We start from the raw sequence: 23,098 nt of genomic DNA on the forward strand, positions 1-23,098 counted from the left end.
GAGCTGCCAATGGGATGCAGCTGTGAAAAAAAGGCTAATGCAGTCCTCGCATTCATAAGGCACAGTATTTCCAGCAGAGAGAGGGAAGTGTTAGTACTGTTACACAAGGCATTGGTGAGACCTCATCTGGAATACTGGGCACAATTCTGGTCTCCATGTTTAAGAAAGATTAAACTATACTGGAACACGTGCAGAGACGAGCTCCTAGGATGATGTGAGGAATGAAAAACTTACCTTATGAGAGGAGATTCAAAGAGATTGGCTTGTTTAGCCTAACCAAAATAAGGCTGAGGGGAGATGTGATTGCTCTCTATACATCACTAGGGGATAACTTAAATTAAATAAATACCAGGAGGGAGAGAAGTTAAGTGCTGATGTGGACAGAAGAACAAATAGACAAACAGGCCATTAACAAGTCTAGGCTTGAAATCAGGCAAAGGTTTCTAACCATCAGAGGAGTGAAGTTCTGGAACAGCCTGCCAAGAGGAGTTGTGGGGAGGAGGGACAGACAAAAAAACATAACTGGCTGGGTAAGTTTATGGAAGGGGTGGTATGATGAGACTGCCTACAATGGCATGTAGCTAATCTGCGACTGCTAGCAGTAAATATCACCAATGGTTGCTGATGGAACACTAGATGGGGATGGTTCTGAGTTACTACAGAGAATTCTTTCCCAGGTGTCTGGTTAGTAAGTCTTGCCCACATGCTCTGCTCAGGGTTTAACTGACCCTAAATATAGCAGAGACTCTGGGGTTTTCTCAGCTTTCTCTGCATCATGGGGCATGGGTCACTTGCAGGTTTAAACTAGTGTACATGGTGAATTCTCTGTAACTTGAAGTCTTTTAACCATGATTTGAGGACTTTACTCAGCCAGAGGTTAGGGTCTATTATAGGAGTGGATGAGTGAGGTTCTGTGGCCTGCAATGTGCAGGAGGGCAGACTAGATGATTATGATGGTCACTTCTGACCTTAAAGTCTATGCGATAAGGAACAATCACTACACTCACAGTTAATCAGTGGGGGAACGCTGCAAGGAGATCCTCTGACTTTCCCCCTTCCTCAGGATTTTACTGCTACCAGCTGAACTGAAGACTAAAATGAAAATGGAGCTACAGATTTATGGGACTAATGTCCCTACTAAACAGGCAGGAATGGGATGGCAGTCAACACAGAAATACATTTTAACTCTATAAAAAGATTCTTTTCCACCTACTCCCCTGTAAAATACCTTGTGACGTTCAGAAAGGAATTTTCTTAAAAATAATTTACAAGTTTATTTCTGTGCTGGATGCCCCACTACAACATTAATGAGGAGCCCATCCTACCCATAAATCTGGAATTAACTCAAATTTTAAATTCTGAGCCTGCTGCTTATCTTTAAGTAAAAGGGATAATAATCAAATCTTTTCTTTTAAAAACAAACCTTTGTCAATATCACAGAATACAGAAAGAGCAATACTCCAAATTTATTTGTCCACACTGAATACTGATCCCATAGTGCATCCTTTAGTTCTGGAAAGCTTTGGAATGATTGCTTGCTGAAGACAGAAAAAAGGAGAAATAATTTAGATGTAGCATTAGAATAGTGTAAAAAGTAAAAAGGATATTAGGTACTAAATTTAAGTTGTTTAAGTAAAAGGAGTAACATCCGTGTTACTGCACACAGACAGTTACACAGCAATCTCTGCAGTTAATACACCTGCGACATAACTATTAGTATTTACTTATCAGAAGAGCAAATAAATGGTTTCTTTAGAGAAGCTGGTTACAGTATTATATTTTTACTGATATGCAAATATTTTAGTATAAATTATGTACACTTGAAATAGTGCAAAGTGGCTAGAATAAATAATTAGTAAGTTTTTCAAATCTGAAGTTGCAGTGGACTGAATAGGTCTGTCGGTACAGTAATTAATAATGAAAGGAAGGGAGAGGGGAAGAGTTATATCTAAAGAAAAACTCTACCCAACCAGGTGAAACTATTTCCCTTCAATGAACAATTATAAACCACTTTCTTTGAGGGGCAAGCTGGTCTTTAGAATGAAGCCTCAGAGGAATCATTAAGCCTTTGAAAGGCTGCTGTTAAAAGGTCATATCCTCAGTGGGCCACCTCTTAGACAAAGCCTTAGCGAAGCAAAAAGTCCTCAACTTGTGTGTGAGTGAGTGTAATGGGAAAAACTGGTATGGAGAATAAGGTGGCTAATCTAAATGATGGGAGGCATATCTGGACGTGCAGGCAGATCTTAAATGAAAGTCAGAGGTAGAAGAAATTTCTGAATGCAGATAAGGGAGGTGATTGCTTTCTCTTGGGACAGCATGGAATCACAATCATAGATTTCTTTTAACACATATGCATGGTTTCTTTTCTGTCACTTAAGCTGAGAAAGCATAACATACATTAGAGGTTAGGCTAAGTGTAAATCTAAATATACTAAACAAGCCATTGTTTTTACTCCACTATTTTCTGTTTTTAATAAATCTTATTTATTGTTAAGAAATGTATATTGCAATGGTGCAAATTTGCTTGTGAGGGGAAGGTTCACCCAAGCCATTCCTGGTAACAAAAGGCATCCTGCAACCTTGAAAAAGAGGTACAGGAGGCACAGAAAGTTCAGAAACCTAACCCACCAAATCAACTTGGTCAACAGGGCATGGGAAAGGATGTCCACTCCCAGTGGGGTGTTTTGTGAGAAAATGTGTTAGGTAAACATCTGGGGACCTAGGATAGGACCAAGGAAGAGACAAGAGTTGATTATGAGGTCGGGCAACATGTTATATTTTTTCCTCCTCTCTCCTCCATCACACAAAAGGATGTTTTAAAAACTTCTTGGCATAGACTATTGTAAGCACTCTTGAAGGTGATAAAAACTTGTAGTGACCTTTAGATTATTACATTAGTGACTTTTATTTTATCCAAAATATTCTTAAACTTCTATTACTGTTCTTGTTTTGTTCCTTACATTTTATTCCTGTAAAAGATATAACTTTTTATTTATTTATCTATCTTCAGAGACACATTCAACAGCATTTCATCCTTCAACCCGGCATTTAGACAAAAACTAGAAAGGACAGTGCTAAAGCTAAAATAGATATACATGTTCCTCTATTTTAGCTCTACCCCTATCCTTTCTAGTTTTTGTCTAAACGCCGGGTTGAAGGATGAAATGCTGTTGAATGTGTCTCTGAAGATAGATAAATAAATAAAAAGTTATATCTTTTACAGGAATAAAATGTAAGGAACAAAACAAGAACAGTAATAGAAGTTTAAGAATATTTTGGATAAAATAAAAGTCACTAATATAATAATCTAAAGGTCACTACAAATTTTATATTTATATATAAGACAAAACATTTCTTTTAAAAATTTCCTGGCCTGTCTAAGTTATGGAAAGATACCAGGTGAGGCAAACTGTTTCTTGCAGTACAAGTCAAACAAGCATTTTTTAAAAATCATCATAATCTGTGAAGACCATATCACAACAAATTGAATTATTCATATCCTTTTTAATCAACATTTATTAAATATGCTTTTTAATTAACTGCAAAGAGATGCCCATAATCATGTGCTAATCAGATATTTTAGATAAAATCTGGAACAAATTATTACTTCCTTTTTGAATTATAAATACACAGATAAAAACAAAGTTTTAAACTCCAAATTTGACCTACCCTTACAACACTTTGCCATATATCTGATTTTGAATATTAGTGAGACTGTAAAATAGTGCATTTTAAATGTTTCAACATGTTACTTACTGAATTAATGCATGAAATCGCTCAAAGCCAAGCTCTTCGGCAGCCAAGGCAGCTATACACAAGAGACACTTTTCAGCACTACACATGGCAAAAAATGACACAAGATACACACAGCAAGCTAGTATACTTTCAAGCTTCAGTTATATTTTTAATTTCCCCTCCTTTGGAAATTTTCAATTTTATTTTCAATTTTTGTATCTACATGATGTAATCTACTTCACTGTAACAATATGGGTCCTTCACCATACAAATCAGTGAATACACCACTATTAAGATTACAGAAAAGTATCTTAAATTTTAAAAAAACAAAACCAAAAAAAACCAAGAGCCCCTAGTTTGTAGTCTTGAAATTTTGTGAAAATATAAACTGTTGATTTTGCAAAAGTGATGATGATGGTTAGTCACCAAGCAGAAGAATGCTACAAATAATTTTGCAAGTCAACTGCAAGTATTATTTTCTAGAGGAAAGCAAGCATAATTATTTGAATAGTTTTAGAGCAGTGTCAATGTAAGAAAGCTGTACTTTTTTTTCAAATGTTTAAGTTTTGTAAACAAATTAAAATGGTTCCAGACAGTTTTAGGCACACTGTTCCTGCAACAAGATTTCATAGCTCTAAACTAACTAGCCTCAGACATTCCTCAAATATATCTACAGCTAGAGGGGAAAAAAAAAAAAAAAAAAATACAGCATGCAGTGTCGTCCCAGGTTCAGTGTAGACCTTTGGTCCCTCGTAAAAGCTTTTGAAACGGAGATGAAATGAGCTTTTCTTAACTTTCACTTGCTTTTAAATAAGTAGGTTCTAAAATCTATTTTGATACCTGTAAAATGTGTAAAACAAGTATTTAAAATTACAAGAGACGCTCAAAAAGCAGCATCATTAACAGGCTTTGACTCCACCAATATTCCTAAATGTTTTATCTTATTCCTTGTGTATAATAGATATAACAGATGCTTCCACTTTCAATTAAAACTGAATATCTATTTGATCCTGAAGGCACAGAAGTCAGTAGCAGTGCTTCCATTTGCTTCAATGGATGCATGATTGAGCCTTGTATCAGTTACATGTGTAACTGTCATAAGCAACACTACTAATCCAGTATGAAGGTTCACAAAGCATTAAGCATTCCTCAAAGTATCTCATTTATCTGTAGAGGAATAGCTTAATTGAATATCAAATTCTTATTTTGAAGGGTCTTTTTAGTTTGCCTGCAATACACAGTATGCTTCTCTCTCTCTAGTCAAGAGGTGACTTTTGCAATGACTAGTGTCAGATTTATGAACTACAGGAGTTTGGGGACCATGATTTCAGTATCCTCAACACTGTCACCTACATATTAATGGTTTTAAAAATCACAAGTAGTCAGGAATTGCAAGTTATATTTATAAGAAGAATGTGACCTTTTCGTAAGTCTCATGTCCTACTATATCATTTTGAAGAAGTATGAAGTCAAATACTTGAACTAGAACAGAAGATACTACAAATGTGCAATGTGGACGGATAATAGTTGGAACCTTAAAATCAATCCTGAAATGGCTAAGTTATCTGTGGATCCTTGTCTTAATAGATTTCCTTTTTAATATAAGTAAAAAAATTCAGAGCTATTTGTTTTATGACGTACAAGCTTTTTTCTCTAGTCAGTGGACCACTCACATACCAAGATAAATATCCCCATAAAAAGTGACTTGCCCAGAATATTTTTTTAAAAAGGAAAATGATCATTTAATCCTTCCAACTTAATGGCTAAAAAGCTTTACATAGTCAAAAAAAAATTGGGGTGGGGGGGCAGAAATCATGCATGTTACATTCCTGCACAAAAATATATTTTGGAAAACACATGAACAGTAGTTCATAACGAAAATTATTGTAACTTTAAAGAAGTCGTCATAACTGCTATTGTAGCTAAAGAGACTAAGTTTTTTAAAAACCAAAAAAAGGAAAAGAAAAAAGTTAGAGAGAATAAATATACAAATCAACATTTGAACCAGAGAGCTTGCACTATTATAATAAAGTGAAAACTCAACAAGTCATTAGTGTACACCACAAAAACAGATTCAACAAATGTGACCATTCTATATGTGCGTCCACTTTGTTGGCAGTTCTAAGAATAGTATTTTAGACCATTTCACTCTGCAATACTTGGAGTGGAATAGCAGAAACTTAACATTTGGAACAAAAGCAGGAAACAGGCAGATAACAGATGAGAGGCCTGGAAGAGAAGAGGTAGTGCTAAAAAAATAGTGGAGACACGCATAACTCAGATGAGATCACACTGAAACAACATTTAGTTGTGAGAAAAAGAGGAGAGGAAAGAACAGATGAAATACAAAAAATCCATATAAGAAAAAAGGTGATTAGAGAAAACCTGAGTTTAAAAAAAATACTATATATTTACAATATTTGGAATTATTTTATAGTATTAATGTATTAAGCCAGAAGTAGAAATGTTTACAACATTATGAATATACTTCAGTTTTTATTCCATTGGAAGTATGTAATTAGACTCCCAAAAGCAGCAGCCTGTCTGTCAAGCTGACTGCCATCTGTGAAACCATCCTGTCCTCTGCAACATCGAAAGTCTTGAAAAATGAAAAGGCAAAGTTTGAACGTTCATTTGGTGAAAGCAGCAAAGGCAGAAAATTTCAATTTATGTCTTAACCCTGCCAGTGGTGAAACTTTCCACTGCCATCAGTTCCTTGGAACCCATCTCTTTGTCCACAGTCTGGCCAGATAAGGACTGGGAAGCCCGCTATAGCTAAAATAGGAGAAAATGAGGACAGGAGAAAAAAAATCTTGAGACCAGGAGGGAAGTAAAAATCAAAATACTTCTTAAATTCCAGAGTACAAGTAAGAGATGAGCTGTTCAGCGCCTAAGAGTGGAGAGAGAGGTTCACCATTAAAGATTCCTGTTCTTCATAACAGAGGGAAATTTTGACTAGTGCTGGGATGTGAAATCACATTCCATTTATAAAGGACAAAATCAACCACAACTTCCAAACTGGCACAGCAACATAAATAAATAAATAAATAAATTATATTTTTATATATATATATAAATTATATATAGGAATACATTGGGACAGATTAGTTCACTACAACAGTTAGCTCATATGTTCCAACTAGCCTAGCTGTAGTGAGAGTGACCACACTACTGAACATTTTGAACGAGAATGATTGGATCACCAGCTGATTAGTTGTAAGTGGAATTGCTGCATCCCCTCTCCATTACTAGCTCCAGCTTTAGCAGCACTCAGCTCCAAACCACCCTCCTTTATGGACTAGCTCGGTGGAGCTTAAAGTACCACTGAACTTGAGCTAGAGATTTGTGTGTAAGGACAGGTTGTGGTTGGGGCAAAACTTGAGCCTGAGTTGACAGTGCAGTGAAGAGAAACCTAAGTGGCCGGCCTGCTTTTATCAAGCTTGCTGCAGGGGAAAGGAGAGGACTTTTTGTGGCGAGCAAGCCCACTTTCCATGTTTCCATCGTCCTCAGTACAGGTCAGTATTTTAACAAGGAGAGGTTTCAGAGTAACAGCCGTGTTAGTCTGTATTCGCAAAAAGAAAAGGAGGACTTGTGGCACCTTAGAGACTAACCAATTTATTAGAGCTGCTCTAATAAATTGGTTAGTCTCTAAGGTGCCACAAGTCCTCCTTTTCTTTTAACAAGGAGAGTAAGTTTGGAAAAGCCTTGTGGCAACCAGAATCTGCTCCAATCTCTTACAAGAGAAATTTCACAGCACAAAGAAGATGTTCATGACAAACCGGAAACCATACAGAAAATATTTTACTCAGATATTACTATGCCCTGGGTACAATAATCTTTCAAAGAAAGAATTTACCAATCCCTAGAAATAAGTTGCCAATACAACTTTATGAACATTACGTCTTAAGTGGAAAAACATGTTTGACGACAAAAATGGGCAGAAATTTCATAAGTGATCCTGTCTGATAGACTTATAATCTTTCTAATAACCACTAAATGGTGAGGTTGAACTTTGTTGATTAAGCAGCTTCTAGGAACAAGTATGTTTAACTACTATTATCTGAGCATTCAAAAGCATCCGAGGCACTTAGTAGAAGCTAATAAAGACAACCCTTACCAAAACGAGCTTATGATCCAAACTGTATTCAATACTGTCACCTGACTTATCTGTTCTTAAAAGCTCTCTCTTGCAATATTGCCTACAAAAAACAAGTACATGCATGTGCAACAAAAACTGGAATAAATAATGTATGACTATTACCTTGATGGTGCACCCTTCCTCACACCATATGTCTTTTAAGACTAAGGCTATGTCTACACTAGCTTTTAATGCGATATAACTTACATCGCTCAGGGAGTAAAAAAATCACCCCCTTGAGTGATGTAAGTTACATTGACCTAAGCGCCAGTTTAGACAACACTATGTTGGCAGGAGAGCTTTTTCCACCCCACCCCCCTTTTTTTAGGGTCCTCTAAAAGAATGAACTATTGCTCAGGAGTTAACACAATAAATTTAGAGAGAAATACATCTTACAGGGTTGTTCCTCTTGATGACTTGACTCGACCGGACTCTCAGAAATACTAGCAGTCTCTTCAGTTGTTTTTCCTCTTATCCATGTTGCCAAAGAGTAGGATTCAGAATTATCAGAGCAAGCCATCTCTAAAATGTCACATAACGTATGACAAAGGAGGTTCTTCTGTTCTTCCTCTGAAAGATCAGAATCCTGCATGAATTCAATTACTATTTATCACTGTCTTAAGTATGCTATTAGCACTGGATGTATGCACCCACTTATTAACGTTGGCAGTTGTCTTAAAGCACAGAAATTTAAAACCAGCCCTCCAAAGATACATCTCAATAAGATTTGTGTTCCTCACTTTCAGTTTCATTTATAAGAATTTAAACTAATCCAAGATGAATGTTTCAATCAGTGATGTCCACCAATGTGATCAATAATATTGCAGACTGGCATCAAAGTATGAAAATTAACAAACTAGTGCCACGTGAAGTATAAGTATAGTTTTTCCCCCACTATGAAGATAGCATGGCAGCACAGTTAACAGGCAAATGTACAAATATTTAACCCCTTTGTAATGCAAATTACTACAATAAAAAATATGAAAACAGATCCTAATTACCTTGACACTCTCTCCAAGCAGACTTCTCACAGGTGAAGAGCTTCTTCAAAAGGAATGCCTTTATGTAATTAAAGCAACAAGCATTAGACTACAAGAGGAAGTAATCAATTCAATTCTACATTTCACATTATATTTATATTAAAAAGACAGCATTAATATACAGTTGAAATGTCAGATGTTTGAGATCAAACTATGAAAGCATACCAGAACTTCATTTGTTCTCTGGTTTCCCTACTCAATCCTATTACATCAGTGACTTCAGAATAAGTTTCTCTAGTTTTAAGTACAAACCTCAAGTGTGAAGTATACCTATACTGCCTACCAGAGTGCACACCTGTATGCCAAACTGTATACCGAACTAAGGACTACTACCCAATGGGACTCTTGCTTAAGTGAAGGTACACCACCATATCATAATTCTACATCCTAAGTTATATAGAAAACTACCCTAACCTCCTTCCATGCAGAGACCAAACTTAACATTTTCAGCAATTAACCAGCTCAGCAGCTTGCAAGCTACATTTTTTTCTTTAAAAGGGTGCCTGGGCAATGTTTCCCCATATCAGTCTGAAAACATATTGCAGTTCTACATATCTGCTAGGTTTTTCTATAAATCCTTGTGATAAGAAAAAAAAAAATCAAATATCAAAACTACCAACTTCAAAAGCAAATATGCAAAATGTTCTTTTTGCCACTTACAAAGCAAAAGTAAATATAGATTTATATGCTCCTGCTCTAATTAATATTCATACCATATAGTATTTCAGAGTGTTACAGCACTCCCATAGTCTCCCTTTCCTTGCATCAGGCTCACTTACCCTAGAGATTCTCCTATTGGGGCTCTTTAGCCATCCAGTGCTAGCAGCAGCTACTCCAGGTTCTCTCCTTACTCCTCATGTTTGATCCCTTCCTTCCAGCTTCCCCAACTGAAACCCATTTAACTCACCCATACATTTTTTTTAAACACAAATTCAGGGACAAGGGGATTGAGCCTATATACACTGACATGAGAACAGTCTCACAGATTTCGAACCATTGGTACACCCCTTCCATTTATTTAGATTTATAGGCAGCTGACTGACCTGTGTTCTTTTCTCCCAAATTAGGAGGACTTAATTGTATTATAATTCCTGTGTCATGGACCCGTGGCTCCCAAACTGTGGACCACAGACTGCAATGGAAGCTACATTAGAAAGAGCTAAAAAAAATAGACTAAATACTTTCCTATTACTACTTTGCCATTTAAACAATTGCTTAAATTATCACAGGTATGTTAATTCACATTGGGATTGGCTACAAAATACTAACATGTAACCCACACTATGAAAGTTTGAAAACCATCATCACAGGCAATCAAGAGTACTGCAATTCATATAACGTTTCCAGTATAAAAGTCCCAAGAATGGCAATAATCAATTTTAATGTCTTAATTATATTGACTTCACAGATTTGAGACCCAATAATTTGGGAATATGAAAGTTTATTATTTCCACTTGTTTATTCAGTAAGCACTTGAAACTCCAACGCTCTACATTTTTTGAGCAGAATTACCTATTGCAGTGGTGCCTGTGACTGCCGTGGTGAAAGCAATACTTTTAAGAAAAGCATTGGTGAACTGGAGGTAAAAAGGATTATGAAATTTCAATTTCATAGCAGTCTTGCTTACATCCTCATCTGTGCTCTCTTTTCACTTGCTACATTAATTGCTCTCTTTTATCCCGCTCAGCCTCTGCTCAATACCTTCTTTTAAGCTACCTACGCTTGAATTTCGTCTCTCTTACTTGCCAGAAGGAAATCACCACTTTTGCAAAGTCTCTATGTTGATAGACTATTTTTGACCCTTCTTGTTCCTAGACCAGAAGTGGACAAACTACGCCCTGCAGGACTGTCCTGCCCGGCCCTTGAGCTCCCAGCCGGGGAGGCTAGCCCTGGGCCCCTCCCCTACTTTTTCCCCTCCCCCACAGCTTCAGCTCCCCATGCCGCCCGCGCTCTGGGTGGTGGGACTGCGAGCTCCTGCCAGGCAGGACAGCGGCGTGGCTGGGTCCAACTGGGCAGCACAGCTGCCAGTCCTGGTGCTCTGAGCGGCATGGTAAGGGGTCGGGAAGCAGGGATGATGGATAAGGGGCAGAGGATCCCAGGGGGCAGTCAAGGGACAGGGGGACTGGATAGGTGTGGGAGTCCTGGGGGGCCCGTCGGAGGCAGGGATGAGGATAGGGGTTGGAGCAGTCAGGGACAGGGAGCAGGGGTGGTTGGATGGGGAGTACGGGCCCGGGGGGGCAGTTAGGGGCGTGCGACCCCAGGAGGGTGCAGTCAGGGGACAAGGAGCGGGGCGGTGGGGGTTGGATGGTTCTAAGGGGGGCAGTCAGGGGGCGGGAAGTGGGAGGAGACAGATAGGGGGTGGGGGCCAGGCTGTTTGGTGAGGCACAGCCTTCCCTACCCAGCCCTCCATAGTTTTGGAACCCCGATGTGGCACTCATGCCAAAAAGTTTGCCCACCCCTGTCCTAGACTGTTGTTTCATGTGTTGTAGTTATCAGATGTTGTAAATTCAACTGGCTGGAGATCCCTCTCTATCTTTGGCTTGTTTTTGTTTTTTGTTTTTTTAATTCAGCTATGGTACCATATAAATTATGTAAAAGCTGGTGAAATGTTGTGCCTGTTAAGTTTGAACCATTTCTGTAACCAGTGCACATTACCTGAACGGGTGCAATCACCGCACAAGGGCCACCTTCAAATTGTTCTAATGCAGTGGATTCAGATTCACTATATACAAACCCTGACAATGAAAAAGACCATGGTTAATGATGTACTTAAACATGCACACGTATTACATATATTCTCCTTGACAGCAATGCCACTCCACTCACCTTATTCATCAAGATCAAGTTAGTTTTGTAGACCAGAAAACACCATTTTTACAGAGCAATCAAGTCTAATTTATGACACATGAAAATAAAAAAATGTATGGAGTACAAGGGGACAGATTACATTCCACAATATTACCTATATCAGCAATGACACATGGCCAAAAAGGGCTAGTCCCTAGAGTTTTAACATAGTAACATGTAAAGCAGCGAACATAATAAAGATGTCTCATCAGAATGTGACTTCCAACACTCTACCATTTAAATTAGGGTGGACTAGCGTATTCCAAGCACCGAACCATATTCAGCTAATAATCTTTTAGACAATGGACTAAATTTATAGGCCAGTCTAAAAGTATGTAATTTGTGACACCCTTCACTGTGTAAATTAGACCCTTCCTTCACTAGAAATTAAAATCACATCTTACTTAGTCTGTCAGCCAAACCCAGAGGTGGATGTATAATAGTGTGTAACTGACATGTTAGTAACTGGGTGTTAGTTCAAGATGATCTGAGTCTACATTGATATAATTTATATACCAAGAGCCAGTATACGCAAGTTATACCTACTTCGACTCCCTTAATTTGACCCAAAATCTCTATTACTCTGTCCTGCTGCCAAATGTTTCATTGGTGTCATTTCATTCATCTGGTGTAAATGAGACTGATGATATAGATTGTCACCAATGCTATGAGCTAGGAACACCCCATAGCCTACTAGCATTCATATGTACAATCTGAGATAGCTTCTGACCTGGCTGAGCCAATATAGACTAAAATTTTCCTTTAACTTTAAAAAATAAAATAAAATAAAAAAAGAACTATTGCAATGTGCTCAAAAGTACAGGGTAGTATTCAGTTGCGTTGATGATTCAGTAATTGCAACGAAAAAAAAAAAGTATGGGGTATCATCCCACCATACACAAGAAACCTTGCATTTGTTTTACATTCTTCAGGGGTTTGCTAGAGAGTTTGAATCTTTTTTGTTTACTATTATACCATTTGTCAACCGTGTGACCTAAAAATGTCAGGTCAGATTTGCACAAACTAGTTTGGTCTGCCCTAAGACGACATACTATACTAAAGGAATATTTGGCAAATGTTTATTTAAGTTGGTAGAGTACAATTATATCATTTTAATTAAAGCCATTGCTGCCATTTAGTTCTGTTGTTGTTGTTATTATTAATTATTATTATTGCCTTGCTGGCAATCTTGAGTGTTAACAGCATCATGGTGAACCGATACTGAATCAATTCTGTACATGTAATGACATGAAAGTTATTTAACTCCTAGGAGAATTCGGCGACAACAACCACCACCACCACCACAAATTTTGCACACAATATTTTAAAATTCTGCACATTTGTCAAAACAACACAATATATTCACACCAGTTTCAATTATTTTTGGTAATTTATTTCAAAATACCTGTCACCAAGTATGTCTTTAACAATACAGACAACAAAAAAGATTCAGAAAATGTTTTGATACAAATAGATTCCTTACTAGGTATATTAATACAGAACTCTGAGTAGTTTAAATGAATTATTACAATACCGAAATCTTATTTCCTGCACCCCTCAGAAGCAATGCAAAGGTTTGGGGGAGTTGGGGTAACGGAGGAGCTGAGCAAGAGGGAAGTAATTTCTGGAAAGGAGCCTAGGTGTGAACTTTGGGAGGGTTGTTGGGTTTGGGTGGGAAAAGTATGGAACAGTTTTGTTTTGTTTTTGTTTGTTTTTGGTGGGGGGGGGGCAGGGGGGCAGAATTGTTAGGGAGCTTCCCCCATGCAGACCCTGACTGACCCCTAGACTCTCTCATTCAGTCAGGCACATCTGCCCCTGGATCCATGTGTCCCTGCACCCCCTCCCCTGGTCCCATATGTCTCTGTGCCCCTACTCAACCACCCCTTTCCCCCATACAGCCTTGCACCCCCCCTCCCTGCTGTGGCCCTGCACCTCCACTCCCATTCAGCTCCTGCTGCAGTCTGTCCTCCCTCACTAGCCCTTATGAGCCAGTCTGTGATCCCCCCGCAGCCCATGCTGCTGTCTCCTGACCTGGCCAAACAGGCACTGTGAAGAAGGCAGGCTCTTTGATTTCCCAAGCTTTCCAGAAGCTGCTGCTCTGCTCTATTGCCACAGCACCCTTTGGTGGGCAAAAGGCAGAAATGCAGCACTTTCAAGCAGAAAGTGTTTTCTGTGCAAAAAATTAAAAATATACACAGCACATTATGCGTGTGTGCAGTGGTGCAGAATCACCAACGCTTTCCCACCTTTCCTCACCTAGTTCTATGACCATCCTCCCAATCCAATTCCATTCCTCATTAATCATTTCCCTTTGTTTCCAGTTATCTGAAAAAAACACTCAGATCTATTTAACTACAATTCAATTCCTTTAGAGCAGCAAAATTCCATTCTTCCGAGTTCTCTCCTTTGAGTCTTTTATATCTGGATTCTGCTCAGTCTAATACCACCACCCTCATCAAAACCCCTCCTTTTAGTAGTGAAAAATTATTCTATACTCCTGCTGATTTAGCTGTCTGATGCTTTTCAAAATTCAGTTCTATACATGCACCCCCCCCAAATTTATGAGCACATTCCTGTAAATCTGCCTATTTGTGAGATTAGCATTTCTCTTTGTCATATCAGTCATCAAGCCAAATAAATGTTTCAACTTCTTCTCATTCCTTATTCATTATTTTCACCAAATAAATATCTGGGTCCAACATTACAATTTTAGTTCCCAGATAAGATGCAGATTTTGTGCAAGTTCTTGTTAATAATTTTGTATAGAGAATCTTATTTAATATACTATAGATCTCAGATTCCATGGTTATCGTTACTTGTTTTCCTATGAAGAAGCACCAGTCCTGTACAGATGTTTAGACCCAATTAAGTCTACCTGATTAAAGAAGGGGCTTTAGAGCCTGCAGCCCAGGGTCCCGGGCTAAGGGGGGCCCGCGGGGCACAGCAGGGCTCAGGGAGGCTCCCTTCATACCGTGGCCCCATGCCAATCCCGGAAATGGCTGGCTGCTGGCACACCTCTGCGGCTCCTGGTGGGAGAGATGTGGGAGGCGGCTCCGCGCACTGCCACCACTATACATATTTTTCTGGAGCCCTCTCCTGCACCCAAACTCCCTCCCAGGACTGGTCTACACTACGAGTTTATGTGGGATTTAGCAGCGTTAAATCGAATTAACCCTGCACCCGTCCACACAACAAAGCCATTTTTTCAACATAAAGGGCTCTTAAAACCGATTTCTGTACTCCTCCCCAACGAGGGGATTAGCACTGAAATTGACATTGCCATTTCGAATCAGGGTTAGTGTGGACACAATTCGAAGGTATTGGGCTCCAGGAGCTATCCCACAGTGCACTATTGTGACCGCTCTGGACAGCGCTCTGAACTCAGATGCACTGGCCAGGTGTACAGGAAAAGCCCCGGGAACTTTTGAATCTCATTTCCTGTTTGGCCAGGCGAGCTCTCAGCACAGGTAACCATGCAGTCCCAGAATCGAAAAAGAGCTCCAGCATGGACCGAACGGGAGGTACTGGATCTGATAGCACGGATTCCTCTCCCCATACAGCGATCACAACTACGTTCCAAAAGACAAAATGCCAAAACATTTCAAAAAATCTCAGAGGCCATGAGGGACAGAGGCTACAGCAGGGATGCAACACAGTACCCCGTGAAACTTAAGGAGCTCAGACAAGCATACCAGAAACCCAAAGAATCAAACGGACGCTCCGGGACAGAGCCCCAGACATGCCGCTTCTACGCCGAGCTGCATAGAAGCTGCCGCCAGTACCCCACCCGTCCGTGGACTCCAATGATGGGGTACTCTCCGCCATGGCTGAGGATTTTGCGGATGGGGAAGAGGAGGACGACGACGACGAGCTTGTGGAGAGCACACAGCACACTGTTCTCCCCGACAGCCAGGATCTTTTCATCGCCCTGACTGAAATACCCTCCCAACCCAACCAAGCCAGAGAAGGGACCTCTGGTGAGTGTAACTTTTTAAATATAATACATGTTATAAAAGCAAGTGTTTTTTAATGATTAAGTAGCCCTTAAGTAACCACAAACACATCCCCAAGATGAGGACTTGGGATGCATTCGTGGCCAATACTGCTCCTGGAAAACTCTGTTAACGTGTCTGGGGATGGAGCGGAAATCCTCCAGGGACATCTCCATGAAGCTCTCCTGGAGGGTCTCTAAAAGCCTTTGCAGAAGGTTTCTGGGGAGAGCAGCCTTATTCCATCCTCCATGGTAGGACACTACCACACCATGCTAGTAGCAAGTAATCTGCTATCAATGCATGACAAAACCTGGCAGCGTATGGTCCCAGTGTTTGCTGGCATTCAAGCAACATCCGTTCTTTATCTCTCTGTGTTATCCTCAGGAGAGTGATATTGTTCACGGTAACCTGGCTGAAATAGGGGAATTTAATTAAGGGGACATTCAGAGGTGGCCATTCCTACTAGGCTGTTTGCCTGCAGCTGAAAAGAAATCCTCCCTGCAGTTAGCCATGCGGTGGCAGGGGGGCATTGGCGCTGAGCTGTTCGCGTTTGGCTAGCAGGGATCTTCCCTGATACCAGCCATGCGGTGTGGTGAGGGGTAAAGTGATCATCCCAGAGAATTGGATGCAGGGGGTTTAGTTTGGTTTCTGCTGCTGCGTGTTAACGGGCTTTGCTTGGTATGGGAAAGGAGGGGGCTGCTGTTATGAAGGTTGCAGAAGCCAAAGGACTATGGCCGCCTGCAAGCCGAATTCTGTTGCCCGGCCCTGCGTGTGTGATCTCTAACACCAAAGCCGCAGGCACTCAATATAAGATGCAAAATGCAACTTTGTAGCACATGAGATTTTGGTATGTAATGTGGATAGCGTTGTTCACCGTAAAAGAGTATAGCCATTGTTCTGTAAAATGTATCTTTTTAAAATACTTCACTCCCCTTTTTTTCCCTCCAGCAGCTGCAAATGTTTCAAGCCTCCCTCCTCCGTCCCATAGGCGATCTCAGATAAGGCAGCGAAAAAAACGCACGCGCGATGACATGTTCCTGAGCTCATGCAGTCGTCTGGCACTGACAGAGCTGTGTGGAGGGACACAATAGCAGAGTACAGGATGGTGGCAGATGAACGTGAGGACAGGTGGTGGCAGTAAGATCTGAGGAGGCATGAGGAAACGCTGGGGCTACTGCGGGATCAAACAGACATGCTCCGGCATCTGGTAGAGGTTCATGAACGGCAGCAGGATCACAGACTCCCGTTGCAGCCCCTATTTAACCACCCTCCCTCCTCCCCAAGTTCCACAGCCTCTTCACCCAAAAGCCCAAGAATGCGGGGTGGGAGGCTCTGGGCACCCAACCACTCCAACCCAGTGGACAGCCCAAGCAAAGGAAGGCTGGCGTTCAACAAGTGGCCTTTTCCTTCCCTCCTACCACACCCCACCCGGCCTAACTCACAAGGTATCTCCCTATTTTTATAATCAATTAATAAAGAATACATGCTTTTTAAACGATAGTGACTTTATTTCCTTTGCAAGCAAGCTGTGATCGAAGGGAGGAGGGAGGGTGGCTTAGAGGAAATTAGAGGCAACGAAGGGGGCGGCTTTTCATCAAGGAGAAACAAACAGAAGTGTCACACAGTACCCTGGCCAGTCATGAAACTGGTTTTCAAAGCTTCTCTGATGTGCAGTACTTCCTGCTGTGCTCTCCTAACCACTCTGGTGTCTGGCTGCATGTATTCAGTGGCCAGGTGATTTGCTTCAACCTCCCACCCCACCATAAACATCTCCCCCTTACTCTCACAGAGATTGTGGAGCAGACAGCAAGCAGCAATAACAATGGGAATATTGGTTTCGCTGAGGTCTGAGCGAGTCAGTAAACTGCGCCAGCGACCCTTTAAACGTCCAAATGCACACACTACCACCATTCTGCATTTGCTCAGCCTATAGTTGAACAGCTCCTTACTACCGTCCAGGGTGCCTGTGTATGGCTTCATGAGCCAGGGCATTAAGGGGTTGGCTGGGTCCCCAAGGATAGCTATAGGCATTTCAACACCCCCAACACTTATTTTCTGGTCTGGGAAGTAAATCCCTTCCTGAAGCTGTTTAAACAGACCAGGGTTCCTGAAGACGAGAGTGTCATGAACCTTTCCCGGCCATCCCACATTGATGTTGGTGAAATGTCCCTTGTGATCCACTAGTGCTTGCAGCACCATTGAAAAGTACCCCTTGCGGTTTATGTACTGGCTGCCCTGGTGGTCCGGTCCCAAGATAGGGATATGTGTTCCATCTATAGCCCCGCCACAATTAGGGAATCCCATTGCAGCAAAGCCATCTACTATGATCTGCACATTTCTCAGAGTCACTACCTTTGATAGCAGCAGCTCAATGATTGCATTGGCTACTTGCATCACAGCAACCCCCACAGTAGATTTGCCCACTCCAAATTGATTACCGACTGACTGGTAGCTGTCTGGTGTTGCAAGCTTCCACAGGGCTATTGCCACTCTCTTGTGAACTGTGAGGGCTGCTCTCAACTTGGTATTCTTGCGCTTCAGGGCAGGGGAAAGCAAGTCACAAAGTTCCATGAAAGTGCCCTTACGCATGTGAAAGTTTCGGAGCCACTGGGAATCATCAGACCTGCAACACTATGCAGTCCCACCACTCTCTGCTTGTTTCCCAGGCCCAGAATCGGCGTTCCATGGCATGAGTCTGCCCCATTAACACCATGATCTCCAAATTGCGGAGGAACGTGGTTTTAGAGAAAAGTGTGTTCATGTCCTCATCGGCATGCTGCCGTCGCCTCCTCGCCTGGTTTTTCAGGTGCTGGTTCTGCATACACTGCACGATAATGCGCGAGGTGTTTACAATGGTCATAACTGCTGTGGTGAGGTGAACAGGCTCCATGCTTGCTGTGCTATGGCGTCTGCTCCTGATCGGGCAATCCAGGGAAAAGGGTGCAAACGATTGTTTGCCGTTGCTCTGGTGGAGGGAGGAGCAACTGACAACATGGCTTACAGAGAATTAAAATCAACGAAGGGGGTAGCTTTGCGAGAAACAGAATGGCCCCCTCAAGGCTAGAACTCAAAACTGCGTTTAGCTGGCCATTGATTTCACGGAGGAAGGGAGGAGAAAATGAATACAAAATAAATCTGGTCTATTTCTTGTTTTGATCCACTTCATCTATCTTTATACATCTTGCTGGCAGCAGACTGTGCACTACGAACGCTAGCCATTGTCATCTCCTGGGTGCTCGGCAGAAGACGGTGCAGTACGACTGCTGGCCCTTGTCTTCTGCTGGCTGCCGGTAGGACTGAATCGCCATGAGACGAAACTTAAAAGGGAAATGACCTGGCTGAGTCACTCCCATGTTTTCCCAGGCACCCCGACCTCATTGAGGTCAGTTAAAAAAGCACCCTGGACTAGGCTGATGACGGCTACCAGTCATACTGCACTGTCTGCTGCCAAAAGGCAATAAACTGCTGCTGTGTAGCAATGCAGTACCTCGTCTGCCAGCACCCAGGAGACATATGGTGACGGTGAGCTGAGCGGGCTCCATGCTTGCCGTCTGCACGGGTAACCCAGGAAAAAAGGCGCGAAACGATTGTCTGACATTGCTATAACGGAGGGAAGGAAGGGGGGCCTGACGATATGTACCCAGAACCACCCGCGACAATGTTTTAGCCCCATCAGGCATTGGGATTTCTACCCAGAATTCAAATGGGCAGTGGAGACTGTGGGAACTGTGGGATAGCTACCCACAGTGCAACGCTCCAGCAGTCGATGGTTGTCTCGGTACTGTGGACACACTCCGCCGACTACATGCACTCGGAGCATTTGTGTGGGGACACACACAATCGACTGTATAAAAATGCTTTCTACAAAACCAACTTCTATAAATTCGACCTAATTTCATAGTGTAGACAAGGCCCCAAAACTAATATAATAGATGTTATAAGGTAAGAAGTAGGCTATTCTGAATTAACTTAACTATATTCTACATGTTTTAAGAATGAAATGAAATCACAGAATGGCTTTATGTTAATTAAAAGGCAAGTTTAGTAGTGTTAATAGCCTCAATGCCATAATTGTGATCATTTTGTTTTAAAATTAGGAAAGAGACTTGTATACAGGGCCTCACAAAATCTAATAGCCCTGGGCCCACAGGAGAGTTAATCCAGCCCTGTTCGCATAAGAGTTTGAAACTGAGCTAGTGCAAAAGTCTACACAAGATTGGGTCCGAGTCCGTACCCAGTTTCGGTAAGACTACTTATGATCCCAGTGCTTCTCTGTAGTCACATAAGAATAAACATCAAACACTGGAAAATTGATTGTGGAAACAAAAGCCTAGACCATGTAAAACGTTTATATACTGCTGTATGGATGTAGTTTGGTAGGTAAATTTCCTCCATTTCTCTTGTAATTCCCTTTCAGTATCTTAAAGAGAGATTGCCAGACAACACAAAAAATATTTTAGCTGTGAAATTGCTTCATCATGTATTCATAGGCCACAAATGATCTAGTAGCAACATAAATACCATTACTGTATATATTGGTTTCATGGGTACCCCCAAGCATGCTGTTTCCCAATTTATCCCCCCCCCCTTTTTAGGAGCAACAAAACCCCATGGACTGGTACTGACAAGACAACAAAAGATAAAATAGAGAGTTGATAAAGGGAAGATTTAGCTTTGGGTAAAACTAACCAGGAGGCTGAATTGGAAAGAAGTAAATCAGGGACAGAAGACTAAAGAGAAAAGAACTCATTCAGAAGGAGACAAGTTCCTGATAGGAGGAGGAGAAGGCAAGTGAGGGCGTGGACTTGACAGAAGGGGTACACAGAGCAAGGAGGTAAGTGAGGCACAGGAGAAGAGAGCAAGGAGAAGTAAAGTGCAGGGGGTGGGGAGGAGGGCAGGAAGGGGCAAATGAATAAGGAGAAGAAGAATGTGGAGCGAGAGGGTGGGGAAGAAGAGGAAGGCACGGGGGGGGGAGAAGAGGAGGGGCACAGAAGAGTATGGGGCAGCTGAGAGAGGCAAGGAGTGGGGAGGGGCAAAGTGAAGGGTAGCGAGGAGGAAGAGGGGGAGGTGAGAGAAGAGTAAGAGGCAGAGAGGGGGAAATGATGGGGGCGGAGGAATCAGGGCAGAGCGTGGGGAGAGGGGCAGGTACCTTGCGCCCAGCGGCAGAAGATGGTATCAGCGAGCCCGCCGGGCCCGGCTTTTTTGCCCCACACCAGGTGGACGAGCTCCTGGCTCAGCTCAGACATGACGGGGCGGCGGCTCTCGGGCCGGGCGGAGGCGGCAGCTCCTGGCGCTAGAACGAGACGGGGCTGCTACCAACCCGCTTTCCCTGAACATAGGAAGGGGCCGGAGCAGAAGCGGCTGCCGGGACCGGGGGAAGGGTCCAGCAAACGGCCGCTCACACAGGAGGGGTGAGGAGCCGGCTCTGCTAGGTTTCACTCAGCGGACTCGCCTCCACAAGAAGCTTCCGGTTCCTCTCCCTGGTGAGCCGGAAGGGGAAGCGCCGCTCAGCCCGTGACGCTGCCCAGTCACAGCCCTTCCGTGGGTTTTGTCTCTCGCTGGGCGGTGGCCCCAGCTCGCGCCCTGGGTGCCGCAGGCTGCGAGAGCGCGAGGCTGGGAGCAGCCGTTGGGAGTGTTGTGTTCGGCCACGCGGCGCCTCGTTCCCCGCGGGCGGGGCGGGGCTGCTGGTGCGGAGTCTATAGTCCGAGGGCCCCGGCGAAGCTGAAGATACACCTAAAACCCTTCCCCGCGCCTGTGGGCCCTGGCGGCTCGGGCTGTGTGGGCCGAGGAAGGGGTTGTGATGCAGCGGATCTAGGTCCCGGGGCAGAGCCCCTCTCCTGGCCAGCCTGAGGCAGCCCAGGCATAACCCCTTGTGGGGCCACTTGCCCAGCACGGGCATCACCCTGCCTCTACCCCTTCCCTGGGTAATCTTCACCACAGATTCTTCACAGGTCTACCTGTGTGTGCCAGACCTGCCTCCTCAGCCTGTCTCTTTGAGAGCTCCTTGTGGATGTCTAGCTACCAGCTCAAGATCGATGCGTCTGGAACAGCGTTCTTCATCTACCCCACCACCACCACCCAAAAAAAACAAAAACAAAACATCTTGCCTCCTCCATTGATCACTGTAGAGTCCACCACCATCCTGCCGGGCGCTCAAGTCCACAGCGTGGGCATTATCTTTGAGTTGACCCTCTCTCCAGGTCCTCATATCCAGGCTATGTCTATCTGAAGAAGTGGGTTTTTTACCCACATCGGAAAGGCTGTATCTCAACAGATGCTATGCAGAAAGCATCTGCAAGATTTAGACCTAGCCTGGATATGAGGACCTAGAGAGAGGGTCAAGTCAGAGATGATGTCCACGCTGTGGACTTGAGTACCTGGCAGGATGGATGCATCTGAAGAAGTGGGTTTTTTACCCACGAAAGCGTATGCCCAAATAAATCAGTTAGTCTTTAAGGTGCCACCGGATGCCTCGTTTTTGTGGATACAGACTAACACGGCTACACATGACAGCCTTTCCTATGCATCCACACTGCTAAAAGTTTGCCAGGCTCTCATCACCTCTTGCCTTGGTTACTGCAACATCTTTCTCTTTGGCCTTGACAAAAACAATATTGACCCCCACCCCACGTCCATTCTGAATGCCGTTGCAAAGATCGTTGTCCTAGCTTGTCACTTTGGCCACGTCACCCCACTCTTTGCATCCTTTCATGGGCTCCCTCTTCTGTATCATGTCAAACAAGCTATTTGTCTTCATGTTCAAGGCCCTTCACAGACCTGATATCTTTCATTTAGTGTCAAAAAGTCAGTTCCTGCCACCTCCATTGCTCACTTGTTAAATTTCAAACAAACACCTACTATATTGCCCCTCACACTTGGAAGGAGTTCCCCATAAGTGTCCACAAAACTAACTCATAATCCTCCTTTAAACCCCTTCTTAAAATTATCCTTTGCTGTGATGCTTCTGAAAAATTTGACAACGATATGGCTTGTGGTATACTGAGACCACAGCCTAGCTTGCTGAATAATATTGCCCGATTTCCTTGTACTCCCCTATCTGTCTGTATCCATCCATTGTCTCATACTTAAATTGTCTCATACTTAGCTTTCAGAGTAACAGCTGTGTTAGTCTGTATTCGCAAAAAGAAAAGGAGTACTTGTGGCACCTTAGAGACTAACCAATTTATTTGAGCATGAGCTTTCGTGAGCTACAGCTCATTTCATCGGATGCATACCGTGGAAACTGCAGCAGACTTTATATACGCACAGAGATCATGAAACAATACCTCCTCCCACCCCACTGTCCTGCTGGTAATAGCTTATCTAAAGTGATCATCAAGTTGGGC

General features: G+C 42.6%; 1 protein-coding gene across 2 annotated transcripts in view; it reads right to left on the reverse strand.

Annotated features, from left to right (window-relative positions):
• MINDY3 (MINDY lysine 48 deubiquitinase 3) overlaps window positions 1-21,236 on the reverse strand; it is a 99,889-nt gene extending 78,653 nt beyond the window's left edge. Inside the window, exons 1-6 of one of the 2 annotated variants that reach the window (XM_084621615.1) lie at window positions 20,902-21,236; window positions 11,569-11,648; window positions 8,875-8,932; window positions 8,270-8,443; window positions 3,757-3,808; window positions 1,424-1,538 (exon numbers count right to left, since the gene is read on the reverse strand). In XM_084621615.1, coding sequence (XP_084477741.1) covers window positions 1,424-1,538; window positions 3,757-3,808; window positions 8,270-8,443; window positions 8,875-8,932; window positions 11,569-11,648; window positions 20,902-20,998 — 576 coding nt within the window. In that variant the 5' untranslated portion in view covers window positions 20,999-21,236. Of the gene's footprint in view, window positions 1-1,423; window positions 1,539-3,756; window positions 3,809-8,269; window positions 8,460-8,874; window positions 8,935-11,568; window positions 11,649-20,901 lie in introns of those variants that run through there. The other variant, XM_084621616.1, reaches the window with a different exon arrangement.
• Between the last annotated feature and the right edge of the window lie 1,862 nt (window positions 21,237-23,098).

The sequence above is a fragment of the Lepidochelys olivacea genome, assembly GCF_965140295.1.
Source record: "Lepidochelys olivacea isolate rLepOli2 genome assembly, chromosome: 2".
In the NCBI taxonomy this organism is placed as follows: domain Eukaryota; kingdom Metazoa; phylum Chordata; order Testudines; family Cheloniidae; genus Lepidochelys; species Lepidochelys olivacea.